Raw genomic sequence first — 22,733 nt, 5'->3', positions numbered from 1 at the left:
AGGTCTACGGTCATAAATACTAAACCAAATCAGGGAACAAAATCGCCAACCGAAAGTGTTCACCGCATTCATTTTTAGTCCTTTCAGATAATCCATCTCAGTCTTCGATTTACTAACACGCTATTGGAAATTTAAAATTCTCTTGAACAATTCAGGTAACACATTAATTTTATAAACTAACAAATAATCTCTCTATGTTTCAGGTAATAACTGGACTATTACAGGCAATCGGCAGTGTTGTCTGTGTAATTGCTATACATAGAATGGGTAAACGGAAGTTAGCCTTTACTTCGTTGATTATCTGCCTTATTGGACTACTTTGTCTCGCCATATACATGCTGTTAGCATTGAATTACCCCTGGATTCCTCTGGTCATGTTTGGTCTGATTTTCTTCGGGGGTGGTGTTGGAGTGATGACATTGCCTTGGGTTTTAGTGTGCGAAATATTCCCATTAGAGTGAGTCCACTTTTTACTTACTTGTTTTTATCCAACCATAAAATAAACTTCTCGCGATCCAGCTGTAAACAGTTCTGTAGTTTATGGTTTACACTTTGGAAATTTAGCCTCTTTGGTGGTTATCCAACTAGCTTTTACTGGCCAAGGTTAAAGTAGTACTTTTTGACATAGTATTTACCAACGTTATGATTTTTTCAGTCAAGAATTAGTCTCTCAACGAATGTTTTCTCCACGGCATTCGGTATTTAACTAATAACTACAGTACTGAAGTAAAGAATATCTCACAGATGCAATTCAAAGTAATATGCAGGGACTATGCTAATATTGCCTGGTTACTTTTTTCGTGACTTTATTAACTGGATTCCATTGTTTTGCATGAACTTTATTTCCGCAAACCAATTGGTTTTAATTAATATCACTTATAGCAATTCAGGAGGAACTTCTTCCTGGAAAATTAGGCGTTTTGGATGGTGACGGAAGCTAGTACTTTACTATTAACATTAATCTAACAAATAAAATATAGCTGCCAACGATATTAGTACTGGGGATCTTTTTTCTTACAAGTCCACACTCAAAATTACTATCAAAACCACCTGCCCTAATCATTGTGTATCATGTGTATAAAACCATATTTCCAAGTTAGATTCATTAGATTTGATTACCATTGTTCCCTTAATAACCTTAATAATTTGATTTCAGATTATGCATTATTTCAATTACTTTTTAATTTGTTTAAATAATGGAAAAATATTGAGTTTAATTATTTTAAAAGTTACTAAATTAAATTTAAATATATTACAGCGCAAGAGGAATCTCTGCAGGTTTGGCTGCCGCATCATCTTATATCTTCGGATTTTTTGTCACCAAAACTTATGTGGATCTCGTATGGCTGATGGGCGTCCCAGGTGTACTACTGTTGTACTTCTGTATAGGCGTCATAGGTTTGGTTTATTTGTACTTTAAACTACCCGAAACTGAAGGTAAATCTTTGACAGAAATTGAAGAATATTTTAAAACTGAACCTCGAGCACCTTGTCAAACTTTACCAACGTAAACACTTGATAAATAGTATTGATTGAGATAGACAAAAATTAAGATGTATTTAATGACGTTCATATTATGGAGTGGACATAATTGGTGGCTGGCAGTATATTGCAGACTTAGTAGACGAACGAGACCTTGCTAAAACTGCAGTGAACTCAGTTGCAAACTTCCATTTATTTTTGTAAAAACAGCGGCTAATAAGAAAAACGGAGAAGACCTTCCAGTAAAGTTTAATTCAATTAAAAAAAATAAATTAATTAAAACAGCCTCATTAATATTAAAGCTACTTATTGGAAGGTCTGCTAAGTATTTCAGTACTTTGATTTACATTGTGATTCAGAATGGTGAACGACTTATACTTACCAAGAAGGTTATTATCCTTTTGCAGGTCCAAAATATGGCGGACACCCTCCTTAGCTACCTCCACTTTGAAGAAGTGCCATCTTAATGTTTACCTTCTTTGCCAAACATTATCTTTACATTAAACTACCTATTCACTTCTTTTTTACCACAGAGTGATTACCAAGACATTGAGTTTCGTTGAATTTATCTGTCGTTGTTTTTTTGCCTATCGTGGATAAAAGTCCGAAACCTTTGAGGGATTATAAAAACACGACGAGTAAAATCAGCGATATTATGCAACACTGTGGACCTAACCACATTTTCTTACATTGAATTGTCATTAAACCTCAACGAGCACGCTAGAGGCGAGGGCCCCATCCTAAGAATATTGTGGTAAAGATTCGATTCCCAGAATAGGATTTGGATACTATAAGAATGCTTTACTATAGTATTCTTACTATCTGCCTCCATCCATGAAACCTAAGCCTAATTAGACGTAATGATTCAAAGAATAGGCAATAAAAGAATCCTGTATAAATCATTAGATAAGTAGGAACTTAATATGATTATTTTAAGATTGTTAGAGAAGATATAAAAATGTTATTGTTCATAATTCGTCTAATGGGGAAGAAACCAGACGAAGATTCCGTATCTGTTCTGGTCCCTTGTCGCTAACTCAGGGTGTAAAAGCTGATTGTTAGTGCCATCATTACTCATAATTACTATAAAGCCTTGAATTTAAAACTGTAAGAATTACTATACTGACAAACCTACTTCCCTTGCTGATTCTGGGTTTAGTAAAGTAATACAAAACAGGATTAGTTATTTATTTATATCGATAAGTTACATACATATTTATTGTTTATTTTTTCATGTAAAATATATTCTTTGCAAAGATATGTAAATAAATTACTTTAAAAATCGTTACTATTTATTTTTATCCTTGCTTACTTGAATTATTATTTAGTTGAGAATTCTCTACACCAAAGAGAATAATCCACTGGCTTTTTGGAATGGCCTAATGACAACATTCCCTGCAATACATAAAATGTTATCATCACTACTAGATAGTACTGAAACGCGTAAAATATGAAAAATTGTACAGGAAAAGAAGTAGCAATGCCATTCCGTTTGCGCAAATATTCCCCTAATTTATGAGAAACATAAAGCATATAACATTTAATTAAATTTATTATTTTGTTTATTACTATGAAGCCTTAAATAAAATTAAAGTAATACAATAAAACTAACAGATTCATGAAACTTCAATATGTTTATTTCCTAATTACTTAACGGTACAACTACACATAGTTCTTTACATTTTTATACATTAGGGTTCCACAATAAAAATATAAAAGGAAATTTAATCTACAATTCTAACAAGGTTGAGGAACTACTGCCCGATGCCATCCAAAACCTATCTGGGTCTTACAGCAATCCCAAAGATCAAAAATGCTGCGTTAAAACATCGTAACAGTTACTTATTCCAGCACCTATTTCTTAGAGAAAACTCAAGAATTTAGGAGAACTAATTTCTTTATAAAAATGAGCCTTGTATCCCCTTCCACAGAAATACAATAAAGAATGTCATAGGTGTCTGAGTAAAGGGCAGTTGCCTAATAACCAAAGGACACTTTCAAGTTCTACCCTTCTAAAAATGACCCACGAACTAACGTTAGTTTGCGTAGGATGTGCTAGAGAGGGGAGAATGATATTTTAAACTGCAAAATTCTGCAGTTCTTACTTATTAGTAAGCCACATTTCTTTTGTATTGAGATGTTACTATTTCCAAAGTAACAACTCGTGTAATAACTAGCGGATCTGTTCACTAATCTCCAAGTTAGGGAGAACCTTACTACTTATACTACAGACAGCAGCTTGCAATTAATTAGTGAAATGCTTAAATCAACTTACTTGAGTAAATGGAGATTATCCACTGATCGTCCACAGGAGTGAAACCCCAAGTCTCCCCATCGTTTACATGTAACTTCCACTCACCTTCATCGTTAATTTTAACTGTCAATGCTGTGTAAGTAATTACCAGCTGTTGTGACAAGTAACTCCACGATATGATTTGCATATTTTGTGCCCATTGATTGTCTTGCGTATAATATATGCTACAATTTGTCACTCCTAGATAGTAAACAGACATTACATTAGATCTGCCTTATATTATTCACTTATTTAATGCTAATAAACTCTAAGATAACCAGAACCAGATCAGATTCACCGACCTGGAGCCCATGAATACTGCACCCTCCAGCGACCCTTGTCAGTTTGCCATTCCCAGTAGACAGGCGATCCCAGGTCGGGCCTACTTACCGTTACCGCACATTTACCACTGCTTTTTCTGTCCAACCACCAAAACGTTCCCTGAAAAACAAATTTTAGCAAGTTATAATGTTATAACGTATCTAATTTAAAAGAGAAAATATCTTCACAAAAGCTTTGCAGAAAGAACTAATAAAAGTTCTAATCTTTTATTTCTCCTATTTTTTGAAAGGTTGCGATTCGGTGGCTCACCGACTAAAAGTCTCTCATATTATAAACAGAAAGTCTTTTACCTGTGCTCTTTCTTCAGCCACCAGTGGGCACCGGTTCTTCACGGGAGTCGGTATTGGAATTGGCGGTGGTTGTGTAGGTACAATTGTAAACGGATTATATTTTAGTTTTCCTAGAAGCAATGAAGCCAACATTATTGAAAGCTACTTAGTAATAATCCACTCGTTAAAGCTACTTCTTAGATTTCTACTAACTTGAATAAATATGGAAGGTATATTGGCCATTGCTGCCTGGTTCGAATCCAAACACATCTCCATTGTAGGCCATATCCCAGGCTGTAGAAATAATCGGTTGTCGATTACTATTCCAAGAAGTATCGCTATTATAAATGATATATGAGGGATTGTTGTCACCAATTCGAGCATATGATGCATATACTGCATACCGACCAGCTACCAAGTGAAAAAATTAGTCAACCTTTTACACATGGACATTTTGGTTAGAAATTTTTGATTGAATAGTATAAAAAATATTTAACCTGAGGACTGATAAATACCCTCAAAGACTTTCTCTGCTTGCCTAATGTGTTAGTGGCTTATGTATCATGTATCAAGGAATCTTTGAAGTAGTATATTTTTTTTTTAGAATAATCGCGGCGACTTGTGAGAATCATTTGAACTTGTAACACCAATTCGCACCATTTTTTCAAAGTCTGATTTTCGGCGATTCATTAAAGCAAAATTAATTTTAAACAAGTCAACCAATACATTAGCAACTTAAGTGAGATGACTAACAATCCTATCCCCCTTTAATTGAGTTTCCTGAGAAATCTTTACTTTGTAAAAGTTATTGTTCTTTGAATGGGCGACGAGACAATGTAGTATAAAGGAAATTGTTTAAGCCGTTTTCAAGAAAATAGCATAAGAATATCGAAAAATCGATTCAATAGAATGATAGGCACTCAATTTTTAACAAAATTTTATTACAGGGTCACCTGAAAGAAGTACTGACTACTATCTGCGATGTACACGGTTAGAAGTAACTGATCGATGTTTTTGCAATATAAATAGGACCTTTGACAAGGGGATCTTTAAATAGATATAATTGGATTTGTCTGGTGTTAATTTCAATTCACGTGTATTTAAATAAAATGACACAACTTTCATTAAGTTGTATGCAAATCTGGAGTGAAATTTCCAATAATTTCTGTTACTGCCATTAATATTGTGGTCACTTGCTTCACTCTAATTAAATGTTATTGATGAAGGGGCGCAGTTCCCTCCTCCCCATAATCAATATTTCCTGAGAAGTTTCAAACCAAAGTGATAGGCCTAGGAAAAATTTATTACAAGTTCAAATGAAACTCTATGTCCATTGCCTACAAAATAATGAAATTATATCATTTTTACTACATTTTTATTTGCTTTCTGTAACAAAAAGTGGGAAAACCATTTATGATATCATTCAAACATGTCTCGCTGTCTTTCTTGTCAACTTGTCAGTTTCTTGTACCTCAAAGCCCATCATATGAAACTTTTTATCAGGAAGTACAGATCTTAGTGAGAAATTAAATTGTTACGCAGCCTTTAAACTACAATATTATTAGAACGAAACAGTAAACGTGTATAATCTTTAAGTACACATTTTCCATAATTCTGGATGTAAAGAAAATGAAATCACGTCAATTGTGAAAAGTCGTATGACTGTTTTCGCAATTATATTTTAAACTTCTATAAATTATAACAGGAAAAATGTCCATACTTACTAGGAAAAGAGTGAAAGTAAGAGACATCCCAACGTCCTCCACCTGAATCCCAATTCCATTTGATGGACCTGTTGGAAGAGTCGACCGCTGATACTTGGGAATTGTCCCTAGGATCTCTGTTCAAGCAATACCACCAAGGAATCTGGCAAAAATAAAATATAAAGGACATCATTTTACGTATTTTATCTTTTAAACATTGGTTTTGTAAATTAAAGGATGAAAAATGCTTAATATTGTTTAAGTAAATAGCTCATACTAAATAATCCGTATAAGAAATTTCAAAGTTGAACTGCTGATGGCAGATTTCTCTCAAAAACAGCCATTAATTGTGACTTTATAATTGTATTTTAAACATAAATTTTTCTAATAAACTCCAATAATCGATTAAATAAATTGAGACAGTAATGTAGAAAAAAAAAAAGCGTCCTAAGTGAAAATTTCATCGCCGTCATTTGTCAGCTTCTTGAGGGGCTAAATCAATCTATAGATAATAATATTACTGGATTAATCTACAGAAAAAAATATTAAACACAATGAAATTAACAATACGAAAAGTAAATGAAGTTAACTAAGAGTTTTTGTTTATAAATATTGAAATCCCACGAAAAAGTAAACTTTACATTAGATAACTTAATCATGGCTGAAAAATTAGTATACACAGTATGAAGAATTATTAGTCAGAAAATAAATCATCAGGTAAAGATTTCACGCAATATTAAATCTAAAAGCTAGTTCATAACTTTTAAAATAAAACTGTAAAATATATTAAAACTTCTACCGGACAAGACATCTGGGAAGTACATGAAGCCAACCAGTTTATAAGTAAAATATATTTGTAAAGGAACATATTCGAATGAATAGCATTGTAATTACTGATTCTGCATTCAACACAACATTCAGCCTTGTGTACAAGGTACCTACTGTTTTTCTATTGCAATAACTGCGAGATAATCGCGAAATTTCATCAAACTATTACAGATACATATCTATTATTGAATGCCGGAAATATGATTTCCCTTGTTTAAGAGTAGACTTTTTTTAAATTTTAATTTAAGGCGCGTAAACATCCAAGGTCATTGGTGTCCCTAGCCTTTTCCAAAGCACTGCAACCTCTGGGCAGTGTTCCTTCGTCACAGATAACATTTTCCAACCCTACAATGTTCCTTGTTTAAATACAACCCTATTCAATACCGCACAGTGTTATCTTTATATTATATCGAAATTGTCCAACACTGGACAATGAGCCACAAGAAGCTCCTAGAAAGGAAAATCTTAGCCATAACGTAAAATAGGCCAACTATTTTGATTTCAAATATTGATTTTGAAGGTGTACTTGAGGTATTAGCTACGGTTATTCTTCTCTCAATACTAGTATTTTTTTTCATTAAGGCAAAAGAAAGTGCAACATTAATGTACAAATTCTAATTTCAAGAAAATTTAATCGTGTAAATTGCGGCAAGGCAAAAAAGTCGAGAGTGTTTACAACAGATTTGTCATGAAATATTTTGAACACTGCTCATTGATTTATCATGTCAACATTTCTGAAAGTTCTTTAACGTAATCTTGGTCTTAAGGATTAGAGGCCCGTTTGTTTGCCGATACAAAAATGTATTAATAAAAAAGAAATTACTAAAAAAAATATTGAATTATACTAATAACAATGCGAATCCGAAAGGTCGAATTGCGAGCCTTATTTCTGAGCGATAATGGTTATCATTATTATTGTTTTTTAAAGTGAGAGAGGTAATTTAGTAATCTATCAGACTTGATTTCTTCACTAATAGTTTAAGAGATTGCAGTACGAGTACCTAATTATGTAACTAGGAATTTTATATTGAATTTATATATTTTTACATCATTTATCGTAAATATGTTATTCTCTTAGAGTCAAAACAGTTCATCATGATTGCTTCAGCGCAATAATTACTCTTCAAAAAATTCTTTATTATAATGGTTAAGTTTGATTATTAATTGAAAATAAAATATTACGGAATAATTATACTTCCTGTCACAAAAAATGGAAAATAAGAGCTAAGAGCCGATCTGAGGATAAGGCTTGTAAAGAAATGAGTGATTGCAGCGCTTTCTAGGAGTAACATCTTTCTTTATTTTTACATACTACTATTTTAAGCTTTTAAATTCATAAAAAAGCCAAGATATTTATAATAGTCAATAAAATCCTTCATATGATACTATTTTTCTCAAAATCATCCAGAAATTGGTATGAAATAATAACATATATATACAAAAAATTTGTGTGGTTACAGTTTCCTCTCGTCAACTCGTTTAGTAGGTTGAGTGAATATGTGCCCCAAGGATTACTGATAAAGCATACTTACCTGGCATCGGGGTTACCGTGATCAGCAAGGCGGTTCCCTCAGGACGAGGCCCTACCATTGCACTTAGGTTGGGTTGACCCCTGCGAATGCCCCAAATGTGGGCATCTCGGGTGCATAATTTTTGGTAGTCGGGACTGCGTTCGCGCTGTCCCGGACACTTAATTAAAACTAATGATAAAAGTAGTCTATTGAGGATTTAGGTGATTGGGTATAATGTCATTATTAAAACTGTCCGGTAGGACAGTTGTATAAGGGTTGACCATCAAAAACTGCACGAAAAAGCGTAACGTTGAAAAACACCCAACTTTGACAATTTTTTTCTCTTTTTCTATAAAAGATAAAATTCCCAAATTTTCTTTAAATCTTACTCCAAACCCTCCTTCATAACTGTAATTTTTTTGCAACCACCCAGATCTAATAGGTTTCGAGAAAAAAGTTGCCGAAAATGAGCAAAAACCGCTTTTTCAAAAAATGTTCTTGTTCTTGTTCTTCTTCTTCTTCTTGTTGTTCTTGTTCTTGTTGTTACCTTTTTTGTAAACAACGTAGCGCCTAAACGCGTGAACCGATTTTCATGAATGAGGTGTCATTCGATTGGGAATTTTATGTAGATGTGCCTTTTGGGGGTCTCGGCCCTGTGCATCGAATGGGAGAGGAGTTAGCCCCCTTTATGTAAGGCCCCCTCCAAAATTATTATTACTAATTACTCTGTAAATCTTGGCCCGATTTTGATAAAATTTGGTAGGATGATAGGGTTAGGGCTCCCCTACCTAACAATAAAGCGACGATCTGCTCTTACACTTGTTAAGGGGAAGTATAGCAATCGTTTCAAATTATCGACACGTGAACCGATTTTCATGAATGAAGTGTCATTCGAATCGAAATTTTGTACAGATTTGTACTTTAAAAGTCTCGACGCTATGCCTCATAAGGAGGGGAGTTCGCCCCACCCAAATAAGGCCCTTTCTAAAACTATTATTACCAATATTTCTACAAAGCTTAGTCCGATTTTGATAAAATTTAGCACGAAGAAGTGATTAAAGCTCCTCTACGTGGCTGTGAAGTGCCATCATGCTCTTACACCTACTAAGAGGAAGTACTGCAATCGTTAAAATTATCAATGAGTGAACCGATTTACATCAATGAATTGTCGTTCGCTTCAAAATCTTTGCCTTTTAGGGAGAAGTACTGTAATCGCAGTTTATTTTTCTTGCTCCTCTTAAAAGGAAGTACTGAAATCGCAGTTTAATTTTGCTATTTACGTACAAATACCTTCCTATTTTATTCAAAACGCTTTCTCCAAAAAATGGTTATTGAGGATGGTTTGGGGACCGCAACTATAACCATTCTTTAAAAAGATCTCTCTAGTGGTAATTACGGTTCCGATTTAACACCTTATCAGGTTATAATGATAGAATAGCTTATTCCAAATTTTAAAAAAATCTGTAAAGCAGGCGTAACTTTGCTAATAGACAAAAAGGAAAATCTATCCAAAAGGTACAAAAATCTCCTTAACAAAAACTTACAGTTTAAAAAGTTAAGTATAAGGGTTGATTAAACGCCAAAAGGTACACAAATCAGCAAGTACCCAACATTTCATTAATACTTCATTGATATTATTTAAGTAATTTTACCGCATTAATTTTCATTAATATTTTTTAAGAATTTATTAGATGTCACATACCCTTATGCTGGCCAGTTCATTCATAATAGTTATAATTGTGATAAAATGTATATTATATCTTCGTATAAACTTTAACAAAAACTTACAGTTTAAAATGTTAAGTATAAGGGTTGATTAAACGCCAAAAGGTACACAAATCAGCAAGCACCCAAAATTTCATTAATTCTTCATTAATATTTAAGTAATTTTACTGCATTAATATTCATTAATATTTTTTAGAATTTATTAGATGTCACAGACCCTTATGCTGGCCACTTCATTTATAATATTTTTTTGTTATAATTATGATAAATCACACATATGTACATGCATGTTAAAGTAGAAAAAGACAAAGTTAGAGTAGGCTACTGTCTTGAATTCGTCTTACCGAAATATTCGAGAGCACAAATAACACACAGTTATAACAAGTAGATTATTCAACAACAATTATTGATTTCTCTATTTTAATTTAATTTTACTTATAGTAAAATACTGGAATAATTAGCTGTCCTAAAAATAACATATCTTATTTACTTTATTTTACATATTACATTTTTTTTTATAAAAAAAAGTTTTGAATTTTTTAGCCTCATAATTTTTTTTTATTTTTTATAACGTTTTCCTTTTTAACCTGTAATTAACAGTTTGATTATTATAAATAACTAGATATTACAGTCAATCTACAGTGCTACTTGAACAAATATTTTGTAGACGAAAATGGCCAGCATAAGGGTCTGTGACATCTAATAAATTCTAAAAAATATTAATGAATATTAATGCAGTAAAATTACTTAAATATTAATGAAGAATTAATGAAATTTTGGGTGCTTGCTGATTTGTGTACCTTTTGGCGTTTAATCAACCCTTATACTTAACATTTTAAACTGTAAGTTTTTGTTAAAGAGATTTTTGTACCTTTTGGATAGATTTTCCTTTTTGTCTATTTTACAAAGTTACATATCTGCTTTACAGATTTTTTTAAATTTGGAATAAGCAATTCTATCATTATAACCTGATAAGATGGTAAGTCGGAACCGTAACTACCACTAGAGAGATCTTTTTAAAGAATGATTATCGTTAAGGTCCCCCAAACCATCCTCAGTAACAACTTTTCTTGAAAAAGCGTTTTGAATAACATAGGAAGGTATTTGTGCGTGAATAGCAAAATTAAACTGCGATTTCATTACTTCCTTTTAAGAGGAGTAAGAAAAATAAACTGCGATTGCAGAACTTCTAGGCAAAGAGGCAAAGATTTTTTAATCGAACGACAATTCATTGATTTAAATCTGTTCACTCATTGATAATTTAAACGATTGCAGTACTTCCTCTTAGTAGGTGCAAGAGCATCAGCAATGTAGAGGAGCTTTAACCACTTATTCGAGCTGAATTTTATCAAAATCAAACTAAGCGTTATAGAAATATTGGTAATAATAGTTTTAGAAAGGGCCTTATTTGGGTGGGGCAAACTCCCCTCCTTATGAGGCACGGCGTCGAGACTTTTAAAGTGCAAATCTGTACAAAATTTCGATTCGAATGACATTTCATTCATGAAAATCGGTTCACGTGTCGATAATTTGAAACGATTCCTACACATCCCCTTAACAAGTGTAAGAGCTGATCGCCGCTTTAATGTTACGTAGGGGAGCCCTAACCCTATCATCCTACCAAATTTTATCAAAATCGGGCCAAGATTTACAGAGTAATTAGTAATAATAATTTTGGAGGGGGCCTTACATAAAGGGGGCTAACTCCTCTCCCATACGATGTACAGGGTCGAGACCCCCAAAAGGCACATCTACATAAAATTCCGAATCGAATGACACCTCATTCATGAAAATCGGTTCACGCGTTTAGGCGCTACGTTGTTTACAAAAAAGGTAACAACAAGAACAAGAACAAGAACAAGAACAAGAAGAAGAACAAGAACAAGAACATTTTTTGAAAAAGCGGTTTTTGCTCATTTTCGGCAACTTTTTTCTCGAAACCTATTAGATCTGGGTGGTTGCAAAAAAATTACAGTTATGAAGGAGGGTTTGGAGTAAGATTTAAAGAAAATTTGGGAATTTTATCTTTTATAGAAAAAGAGAAAAAAATTGTCAAAGTTGGGTGTTTTTCAACGTTACGCTTTTTCGTGCAGTTTTTGATGGTCAACCCTTATACAACTGTCCTACCGGACAGTTTTAATAGGTACTTTATTTTAACTCTATTCCAAATTATTCTTCTGATTTCTCTTTAATGTGCCCTTTATTCTGAAGTTGTCACATATACATGCATGTTAAATTAGAAAAAGACAAATTTAGAGTCGGCTACTGTTTAAATTTGAATCACGGAGGATTTAAAACAATATTTCAGTCTTGAATTCGTCTTACCGAAATATTCGTGAGCACAATTACACACAGTTAATAACAAGTAGATTATTCAAAATTATTTATTCATTTCTCAATTGTAATTTAATTTAGTTCCCCTAATTTTACTTATAGTAAAATACTGGAATAATTAGCTGTCCTAAAAATATGCATATCTTATTTACTTTATATTACATATACACAACATTGTGGGAAGAACACCTAGATGGAGAATGTAATTGAAGACAACTATATTATTTACGATAAAGCCAGATTGACTACTACATAAAATAACAATTACTTTAATCGAAGAATGAACTTAAACCGACGATTTTTATTTAAAAATAAAAATAAATAAACAAAATCATTGATGTATGTTGGTGTAAGCATTTTTTAAAAAAATTTTTGAATTTTTAAGCCTCATATTTTTTTATTTTTATAACGTTTTCTTTTTCACCTGTAATTAATAGTTTGATTATTATAGATAAATAGATATTACAGTCAATCTAAGTTAAATGGTGTGCTACTTGAACAAATATTTTGTAGATGAAAATGGCCAGCATAAGGGTATGTGACATCTAATAAATTCTTAAAAAATATTAATGAAAATTAATGCGGTAAAATTACTTAAATAATATCAATGAAGTATTAATGAAATGTTGGGTACTTGCTGATTTGTGTACCTTTTGGCGTTTAATCAACCCTTATACTTAACTTTTTAAACTGTAAGTTTTTGTTAAGGAGTACTGAACATATATTTGCTTGAATGTTATTTAAAGTTAAAAGTTGCTGCAATATAGTTATGAACTCCTTACAAGGAGGACTGAAGCATCTATGCCACAGTAAATATCTAGTACGAAATTAATTTGAAATTGAAATTAACACTTGAAATGCTACAATTGCCATTGTAACTTTTTATTCGCGGTTCTTTAAAGAAAAGTTCCGGTCTATATCAGCAAATAAACAAATTTTCCGCTTCGACGAAAATTCGGATAAGCGAGAGGCAGGTATTCCAGAATATCTTTACTTAATTCTAGACTTTCTCATCTATTTATAAGGTAATTGAATATTGAAATGTCAAAATTCCTATTTCGATCTAAAAAACGGGATAAAAGTTTTGATGTTCCCCGAGTCCAAATAAATTTTTTTTCAGAAAAAGGTTGACAGTATTTTAGCTAATAACTCTTCAATTATCGCCCTTGTGACATAAGTTAATTTACACAGATATATCATAATATTATACACGAAGACAATGGCACAAGGACCGCTCGGACCCACCTGTTATATCACTGTTTAGTTCTGTATTACTTTTTTATCTAAAACAAAAATAAAATACCAGTTTTTGTAGAGGCTTCCTGCCATAAGTTTGATACCATTCTTTACATTATCTTGCATTATGTTGATACACATTAATATGGAGTAAACAAAAATTGATGTACGTTGACTTTAATGTGTACAGCATTGATATGGCACCTTATTTATAACAATATACTGACGTTAAATTTATAGCAAACTGATTTTTACTTTCTTGGATAAATTGTGATGATAAAACGAAACTGATGAACTAACGGTCGATCAGGGGTGTTTCGAAATCCTAGGATACAATAAAACGAACATCTTCAGTAATAAATAACTTTTAATCTGTTCAATCCATCTTCTTATTAAACAGAAGCAATTAATAATACTTCCTTTAATAAAACAATTATCAGGAAAATAAAAAAATAAATAAATTTAGTTTTGAACAATTACAATTAAATGAGAATTTGGATAAATAAAACTGTATTCAAACATTACAAAAAAAAAAAAACTCTTTAAAAGAATAATAATAATTAGGAATGCTCAATTCAGGCAGTTAAAGCGGTTTTAATTTCCGAAAGAAGCATAGAACCGATGACTAATTTTTCACAATTTAGTGTTACATCTGCTTCTAAGGTATTAGTCGGTGATACTTTAACGGTTAGCAGTACCAAAGATTTAGAGGACATTGTTTGGCCAGAAAATCTGTAAAAACAAAATGAAAACGCAATCAATTGTAAATAATTATTATTAATATAAATTCTAAATACTGCTACCGTCACCTATCAATAGATTCTAATCTTACTCTAAATAAATTGTTATTAATAGGGATAAATAGAACGTATTTACTCTCGTTAAAGAATTCTAAACGAATTACTGTACTACTAACCCTGCAGAAAAGAGAAAACTTTGCCGAAACATTGGTTAAAAATAAAACACGACAAATCCCCATTAAAGAGAACAGTAATTACGGCGATCGACGCACTTATACTTAATAAGTTTTACTTTTCGAGTAAAAAGTACGCTTAAGTCCTAGAAGTCTTGTGAGGAGCTCCTGAGGGAAGTAGGAAGGTACGAGTTTCTTTCTTCTCAAACAAAATTTCACCCGCACAAGTCCTTTACATTCAAGATACAAGTTCTCAGCTTATAAGTCGCATTTTTTTATGCAAGTTCCCGCGGACTTGTGAGAAAAATAACGAAGTAGATTTAAGTGTAAAACTTAAAAATTAATCGCTTGCCTGGGTTTTTCAACTACCACTCCTACGGCATACATAATTTACAAGGAATTTTGCACTGTCATAAAATGGTTCGGGTGCTGGAGAACAAAACGCAGAATGATTCATCCTGGACTTAGAGATTGTAACAGAACGCTTAAAAATCAAATTTAACTTAATTAAACTTAAATTCTATTCTTTTCTCAAACATAATAATTAGAATTTTGAGTTTCAATTAAAATTTCTTTTTCCAACAAGTAGTACAAGTGAAATGGCCTAAAACAGAAAAGATTCCAACTACTCTTGATATTTTAACATAAAATGCTGCCAAGAAATTTATTAAGGCGCAATTATAGCAACCTAAACGCACAGCAATCCAATTTTCTCCGTACGAAGAGCAAAAGTATGAAATATAGCAACTAGCGTCTGACCTGTAAACATCTGGTTCCACGTTGGGCAGTAAATAGAGATTAGCTTGCTGAATAACTGCTTGATTTATATTTTTTAAATCATCTTTAATATTTACTTTGGCTCGATGTTCGTTCATGCCTTTTAACTTTGCTAGAAAATAAAAAAGTTATTATTAAATCAAATTGAGCACAAAAAGAAAAAAGGAAGCTAAATCAACTGGTCCAGCCGGAAGTATTAAGGCTTACAAAGGTGATTTTTGAAAGTGTTATCACAAAAAGTACGAACGCTGTACTCTTTTTGTCAACATTGAAGTTATGTGGGTGGTAGGGTGAAAAACAGCAGTGTGGTACAGTTCTTCAAGAAGTTAAGAATATTAATTAATATTTGAGAAAATATTCGGCACAATTCTGTTGGAAGGTGTTCCTGACCATAAGTTTTTCCATTGTCGAATTTCAGCATCATCTAAATATACGATTTACTAAAAGATTTAAAGCCTACAATAAGGCTAGAGGTGGGCAATTTGAATTTGCCTGTTTAATTTGCTCTTGAAGTAAAAAATTCTGTTTTACCATTTCCTCCAGAACTATGACAGTACCAACGACAAGACCAGATATATATACTTTCTAACACTCAAAAATTTGCATACCTTGCTCCTCAATGAACAAGGAGTGTGAAATTCTAACAGCTCGTACCAGTTCTCCAACCGGTGCTCTTATAGAGATTTTTGCAGTTCCTGTATTCCAACAGATATCGAACACTACCGGCTGTGTAGAATCGTTCCACTCCACGCCGATGTTACCGATGGAGTACTGCTGAGGCAGCAGGCGGCTCAGAGGAGCAAAATCATGCAACATAATACCTGAAGGTAGAATCTAAAAACAGAAAAAAATATGATGAACAAGAGGAATCCAATAATAATTTGCCTTGAATTTTACTGTTCAAATGGAATAGCAACCAGTACATAATGCGTCGTAAGTTTCGTTTTTAATCTAAAAAGAAGCATTACTTAACGGAATGAGTTTTGCATTTCTTTTTTTTTAATTTTCTTAAATAAAACGGCCCCAACGAGTTTCTATTAAAACTTGTCAAGTTTAAATTCAAGTGAAATTCAATTTTGGTGAAAATTATAAAATTAGTAATTAGAATTGAAAGATTACACCAATTTTTGCTATATTGCCAAAGTTTAGATAAAAAGTATCCTACGGGAATCACGTTTAGAAAGTCCCTGCGTCCGCAAAAATAGTTAATATGTGAACGTGAATACCCTAGCTCAAAACCGTATAAACGGAGACTGCTAAGACTTTCATTTGCGAACTTTCTTGGTATTTTTCATTGATTTGGCAACGGGAATATCACTTCACATATATTTTTTTATTTCTTGAGAAATAACTCGAAAACTATTCGAACTATTAGCTTGGTTTATTTTGTAGATCGATAACTTTATTTCCCCTTTAGGGAAAATTCGAACAACAGCTGTTCTCGGAGAGAGAGATAAGTCTTTAAAATTCCATTTAAGTCAAATTATATTCCTATCACTTATATAATGATAACCAGGTTTAAATGAATCCCTGAAATACCAAGTTCAAATAAACTGCCTTTACACTACTTTGAGATGTTCAATACGTTGCTCTAAACTAATGACTTCAAACGAAAAAAAAGTGTTACTTTTCTGTAATCCATACTTACTTTGGAAGAAACCCTGATATCTTCAAATATATCTGTAGGTGAATTATTTATAAATTTCAATTCTACCGACGTCATTTTAGCTGAATACAGATGTGGTTGTCTAGTAAATCTGGCTTCAACGCTCAGTCCTTGACCAGTGATTTTATTTAAGACTTCTTGTGCTTTCACGGGTATATAACTTGGACCAACTACCTAAACAAAGAATAAGGAAGAGGTGCTCAAAAAAGGTCTGAAGAATTATTCGCCTCCAAAGACCCAAAGTGGAACTAAATTAATGGTACGACATTGATTGAAGTAGATTAATAACAACAGATAATAATATAAAGAATAAACGGTGCAGTCCTTTTTTTTTATATACCCATTAAAGCAAAACCACAGCAAGTACTTATAATTTTGTTATATCCCAGAAATTAATTAATAAGAAGCATTTGCCATAATTATACTTGCCTGTATGTTATTCAATTCTACATTCGCTGTGGTTGGTGTGGCAGTAAGAGGCGTCAAAAATCCACCATATGATGGAGTCATCACAGGAAGATTGGGAACAACTGGTAGTGAACAAAAATTGTTAATTTTTTATAAATAAATCACAACAATAAAATACAATCTGGGCATAAAAAAAGGATTACCTTGAGTTATAGGATTAAAATAACTTTCACAAATTAGCATTTTTTCATTTATAACTCCGATCAGTTGATGAACAAATTTAAATTTTTGTTTTACTAAAATTTGGGGATTATAGAGAAATGAGATAATAACTGTTAAAGAGTACAAAATCTCCTCATAAGGATACAATTTTTTTTCTAAACTTATTGACTCTGTTTGAACTATTTCAATTTTGTTTATTGTTTAAGTATGGTGTATAATTCAATTTTTAATAATTAGCTTAGATGCCATCAAAGGTCACGACAACACGGATATGGACGAAATCTTCAACAGGAAATGCCATTTTACTCGAAAAGATTTTTGAACCATTCTCGACTTTCTTCAAACTTGGTATATTCATAGAATAAGTTTAGATCTATATTATTTTTTCGATTCATTTATTCTAGGGAAGGGTGCATTCTAAAATGAAATTTCAGTGTCATCTACGGTATTATGACTTATACACTTTTATTTTATTTTGCAAATAATTTTACTTACCATCATCCAAATCCAAAAGCAGATCCAGATTTGAAGTAACTTTTTTATTACTGGATATATTGTTCATATTACTAACTGGTTTTTCTTCAGAAGAATCACTGTCCTCGCTGTCATCACTAGAACTAACCTCAGAGCTGTCACTGTCGCTTTCACTTTCGCCTCCGTCCATGATTTGTTTGGATTTTTCTTTCTATAGGAATAAGCATTTTATTGAATGAAAACATTAATTTTGAAAATGGTAATTTTAATTAACAACTAAAAATAATAAGTTAGTTTATCGCCAAAGAAATTCATTCAAAGTTGTTGAAGTTCAATAAGAAGTTCCACTTCCTAATGAAGAAATGAGCGGCCATTGGAAAGTCAGTCCAAAAGTGTAACCATAGATCAAGGAGCATTTTGCAACTGCTAATTAAACAAAAATACGAAAACTAATTTATCGGCAAAGCCTTGAACAGTTTTAAAAAGAATTTCTCAGATTTTGTGGAATTTCTTACTGCAGATGAGATACGTGTCAAATAGCACGCCATAAACGACTGGAATGAAAGGAATTAGTGGAAGACCGTGGCTCTGTAGCTTAAAAAGCGAAATCTATTTTAACTGCTGGAAAGTATTATTCACACTATTTTTCTTAACACTCTGGTAGAATCTCTTTTATTACACATCACTACTGCTGCTCCTTCGCCATGAATTTAGAAAAGAAGAAAAACTCACTTGGGCAGTTGGTGTGGATTCAGTTTCAGTATCTGATTCGGAATCACCTTCACTACTATCCTCACTGGAACTGTCTTTGTCGTCTTCTTCGTCATCTTCTACATTGTCACCATCTGATTCAGTCTCTAATTTTAAACAGAATCAAGCGTGCTTACAAACCAGGCACAGTTCAACCAAAGGTAGCCATTACAAAAAGCATGATATATACCATCTTCAGGAGATGAATCGGAATCTGAATAAAATGACTTGTTCTTTGGTTGTTTCTTCGGAGGGGTGGTCATCAGTGGTGAAGGTGGCAGTGGTTCAGACACATTTCTGGCTGCAGGGTCTGGGGCAACCTCAGGAAAATCAGGTATATCATGATATCCGGCCGCTCGCATGTTAATATAATGAGTCAATGAGCCCATTTGATAGTTTTCTCGGTCTACAATCAAAAATACATCATTAGATATCTACAACCGATTAATTTATTCAACCAAAAAGTTGATAATAACAAAAAATATTACCTTTAAATTTAGATTGTAACAACGGTGCTGGCTTGGTAGCTAGGAATATTTTTTTGGAATAAGTAGACAGATTGTTTTCATTGTTTGTAGGAAATATGAACTGTCTGAGAAAACGTGAACGATCCCTTATGTCATAATTCTGATCGTATCTCGCCAAACTGAACACATATTGGCAAAGTAGTTGTGTCTGATTTGGATTTGTTAAATATAATTTTACAGATAAATTCAAGATTTGCAATTTCACTATATCTTCCTGAAACGTGAAATTTTTATCAAAAGGTTTTTTAAGGGTTTATTAATGAAATGCATCCCCCTCCTTGAATTAAGAACATTTTTGAGGCATTGTTTTTGGTGAATCGTGATCTAACTTTCTGAATTGTTACCTTCAATCTTCCGGTCTGAAATGAGATTTTGCCCCAAACACAGTTTTAGAGCAAATGAGATTGGATTTTAATAACTATGGTGATTGCTTTTGCGAGGATTTTGAATTAGTTCACGCCTGTTGAAAATATACCACCGAAGATTTAACTAATCAAATATTTTAAAACTCTTCAAAATTAAATTCGAAAGATTTACTGCAAAACATTTGTTACTAAACCCTTGACGTTGACAGGAAATCTATCGAAATATGAACTCTTCCTGTTAGCAAGTAACAATGCCCTTTTAATTAACTTCATCCATCGATTTCCCAAAAACATCCTATTAATATTATTCATTGAAAAATTTATTAGTATTACCTCATTTATAAAAGATTTAGCCATTTTTCTTAAAACATCTGGCGCTATTGTAGGAACTAGTTCAGAATATTCGCCTAAAAGCCATAAAATAGAAGCTCGAGCCGCCGGCACGGTGATCGTATCCACTAATTTCGCCATTGATCTAATTATGTCGCGATGGCGGGACGGTTGAGACTGCAGCAACTTTTTAATTACAATAACACTTTCTGCGACCACGGCTTCTGTAAAAGAAAGAATTACAGTTTAATGCAATTAGAAAGCACCAGAATAAATCCAACTTTCTCTTATAGCTTAAAAAAAACATGCGTATGCATAAAATTAGTATTAGATACGGATGCTGCAAGAAGGGGATGAAAAAAAAAAATTCATTATGACTTGAAAGAAATACTGTGATTTCCAGTCATAAACAAGCCCCAACGTTTGGTCGCAGAATGTAGCCATTATTTGTAAATTGCAAAATGAATAAGCATAAGGTGCTGTGAGCTAATTTTTTTTACTACTAGAAAACTTTGAACTTGAAATTTTCAGTAAGAGAAAGTTAAGAGCAATTTCAAATTAAATTTAAAAAAAAATGTTAATTACATTTCAAAGAGAAAACATACCATCTCTATTCGACAGCATCGACACTAAACCACTCAAACAACTGTCAGTAACTTCTTTTATATTTGAAGCACATCTAAAATAAAAGTTAAGTTATGAATATAGAAATCAAGAAACCTCCAGATATATAAATAAAAAAAAGCTAAATTAAAAAATAATTTTCACGAATTCTTTTTCATTTTACCTTCCAATAGCCTGAATAGCAGCGGCAACGAATTCCTTGTCTGAACTAGATATATATGTCTGGAATTCTCTTAGGATAACGGAAATACTAGTTTCTGTTGCTAGATTCGTCAGAATTTCTAATTTAAGAAGTTTAATATGAGTTGGATCACTTGTTCGAACGAAAAAGCTTTTCAGATATGGCTCAAACATGCCCTAAAATTACAATAATATGTCAAAATTTGTGATTCTACTCTTAGAAATATGGCCTGAAGTAAATATATAGTCTTTTTTGAAAAAATTTAAGGCGCATCTAAAAAAGAGGTACATTGATCCCTGAAGTATTTATTAGTGCATTGCCTGGCCTCTATAAGTGTTCTTTCGTTAATCCAAATTGATTCTCTTTGATTTTATCATATAAGTTAACCATGGCACTTATTTAACCACCCATTTAGAATATTAAAGACGGTACTGATTTACGACTGAAGAGACAGATGAGCTAAAAGCTATTTCTTTCAGATGTTAACAGGTGAAAGAAGACTGAAACATGATTCAGCATTACTCTAAAAGGAGCTAGTTTCCCAATTGTAATGTTATAGGCAAGTCTGAGGATATCAATATCCTGATGAAGTAGAATTATTTATTATTCAATGATTTAAGGCGCGTTAACATCTGTGGTTATTGGCGAATTCAGTTCACTGCCGGCCTTAGGACAGTAATCTCTCGTTACAGACAACACTGTCCATCACCGGACAGTGAGCTGTGATAAGCTCCTAGGAATAGAAAATCTAAGAGCCAGCAGCTAGATTCGAACCCGGGGTCTCTTCGTGGGAATCCAGTACGCTAACCGTATAGCTAATCCTTTCCCTTTGATGAAGAAGAAAATATAAATATTTATTTCTTTGAATATGCTAAGTAAGAGCAAATTAGTGTTACACTCCCATCGTTGGGAATTGAGCTCTCGAGTGACTGTAAGAAAGAGGAGCTAGTGTATAGCGAATGCTAAGCAGATAGTCAGTCAGTGCGCTAATTATAAAAAATAAATATTTTTTTAACACTTACTTTTCTTTCTATTGAGATAGATGCAATGCAATTAAGAACTACTGACTGGACTTCCCTATAAGATCTTAACAGTCTAATCAATGATTTAGCTATAAGTGAGACTTCACTCTTAGGAGCCAAATGATGGTAGAGTTGTGCCACCGCCATTACAACCTATTAACATAATTAATTCTTATAAATATATCATTATACGTTATTATTCTTTACAAATAAAAATATGAATGAATTAAAATTACCGATGCATTTCTGCTCTGAAGTAATGGTTTAGAATTTTTTAATAAAAGTCTGTGATCTGGGTCTATAGTGAATGGGATTTTCTTATTTTTTAGATCGCCATCATTGTCGTCATCGTCATAAAATGGACGGTCGGTCTCTTCCTCTCTGCCGTGTATCTGCAACCAACAAAATTTATTATGCCACTTAATTAGTATATGTAATATGTATTATTGAGGCTTACTAAGATAGATTGGTTGATAGAGAGCGGGCTTTGAAGGAAATGGACTTGGTCCTTTTCGGAGTAAAAAATCAATTATGATGAAGTAAAAACACATTACTATACAATCTGACATAATAAATACTTACATCCTTATTTGGATCTACAAACTGTGTCCTGGCGTATCTGGTAAGCATGTTTATAATTATTACTTGACCCCATTCATCAACATCAACGAGCAGATTGCACAATTTGCGGTAGTTTTTGTGAATTAAAGAAATTTTCTCCGGGCATACCTGAAAAGAAGTGTGAAATTAC

The 22,733-nt window shown here is 32.6% G+C and overlaps 3 protein-coding genes and 1 non-coding gene across 9 annotated transcripts in view; 2 read left to right on the top strand and 2 right to left on the bottom strand.

Moving 5' to 3' along the window:
- Positions 1–2,766, top strand: part of LOC141451867 (facilitated trehalose transporter Tret1-like) — a 90,202-nt gene extending 87,436 nt beyond the window's left edge. Inside the window, exons 7-8 of the mRNA XM_074123619.1 lie at positions 204–457; positions 1,259–2,766. Of these exons, the coding sequence (XP_073979720.1) occupies positions 204–457; positions 1,259–1,511 (507 nt within the window). The 3' untranslated portion in view covers positions 1,512–2,766. The remainder of the gene's footprint in view (positions 1–203; positions 458–1,258) is intronic.
- LOC141451870 (uncharacterized) lies at positions 1,542–7,055 on the bottom strand. 2 transcript variants are annotated; one of them, XM_074123623.1, is made up of 7 exons: positions 6,889–7,055; positions 6,111–6,252; positions 4,600–4,797; positions 4,408–4,517; positions 4,078–4,216; positions 3,758–3,976; positions 1,542–2,877 (listed from the first exon to the last, which is right to left on the bottom strand). In XM_074123623.1, exons 1-7 carry the CDS (start codon positions 6,955–6,957, stop codon positions 2,822–2,824), a joined length of 933 nt encoding a protein of 310 aa, XP_073979724.1. In that variant the 5' UTR covers positions 6,958–7,055; the 3' UTR covers positions 1,542–2,821. The 2 variants fall into 2 exon arrangements, with proteins under 2 accessions (XP_073979724.1, XP_073979725.1); XM_074123624.1 differs by having other exon boundaries at positions 4,600–4,680.
- A 1,386-nt stretch (positions 7,056–8,441) lies between these two features.
- Positions 8,442–8,603, top strand: LOC141451936 (U1 spliceosomal RNA). Its single transcript, XR_012457203.1, has one exon. It is a non-coding gene; the product is annotated as a U1 spliceosomal RNA (small nuclear RNA).
- A 5,469-nt stretch (positions 8,604–14,072) lies between these two features.
- The window catches only part of rb (adaptor related protein complex 3 subunit ruby), a 12,712-nt gene continuing 4,051 nt past the window's right edge, over positions 14,073–22,733 (bottom strand). For all 5 annotated transcript variants that reach the window (XM_074123602.1, XM_074123601.1, XM_074123598.1 and 2 more), the window contains 15 exons: positions 22,565–22,711; positions 22,219–22,374; positions 21,983–22,135; positions 20,943–21,136; positions 20,761–20,834; positions 20,159–20,379; positions 19,422–19,674; positions 19,124–19,339; positions 18,916–19,040; positions 18,205–18,394; positions 17,505–17,609; positions 17,062–17,249; positions 16,022–16,247; positions 15,396–15,525; positions 14,073–14,455 (listed from right to left, as the gene is read on the bottom strand). In XM_074123602.1, coding sequence (XP_073979703.1) covers positions 14,299–14,455; positions 15,396–15,525; positions 16,022–16,247; positions 17,062–17,249; positions 17,505–17,609; positions 18,205–18,394; positions 18,916–19,040; positions 19,124–19,339; positions 19,422–19,674; positions 20,159–20,379; positions 20,761–20,834; positions 20,943–21,136; positions 21,983–22,135; positions 22,219–22,374; positions 22,565–22,711 — 2,535 coding nt within the window. In that variant the 3' untranslated portion in view covers positions 14,073–14,298. The remainder of the gene's footprint in view (positions 14,456–15,395; positions 15,526–16,021; positions 16,248–17,061; positions 17,250–17,504; positions 17,610–18,204; positions 18,395–18,915; positions 19,041–19,123; positions 19,340–19,421; positions 19,675–20,158; positions 20,380–20,760; positions 20,835–20,942; positions 21,137–21,982; positions 22,136–22,218; positions 22,375–22,564; positions 22,712–22,733) is intronic.

This window comes from Rhodnius prolixus, unplaced genomic scaffold (assembly GCF_049639745.1).
Source record: "Rhodnius prolixus isolate KJV_2025 unplaced genomic scaffold, Rpr scaffold_14, whole genome shotgun sequence".
Classification (NCBI taxonomy): domain Eukaryota; kingdom Metazoa; phylum Arthropoda; class Insecta; order Hemiptera; family Reduviidae; genus Rhodnius; species Rhodnius prolixus.
Note: the sequence above shows the minus strand (reverse complement) of the source record. Positions and strands in the feature narration are given on the sequence as shown.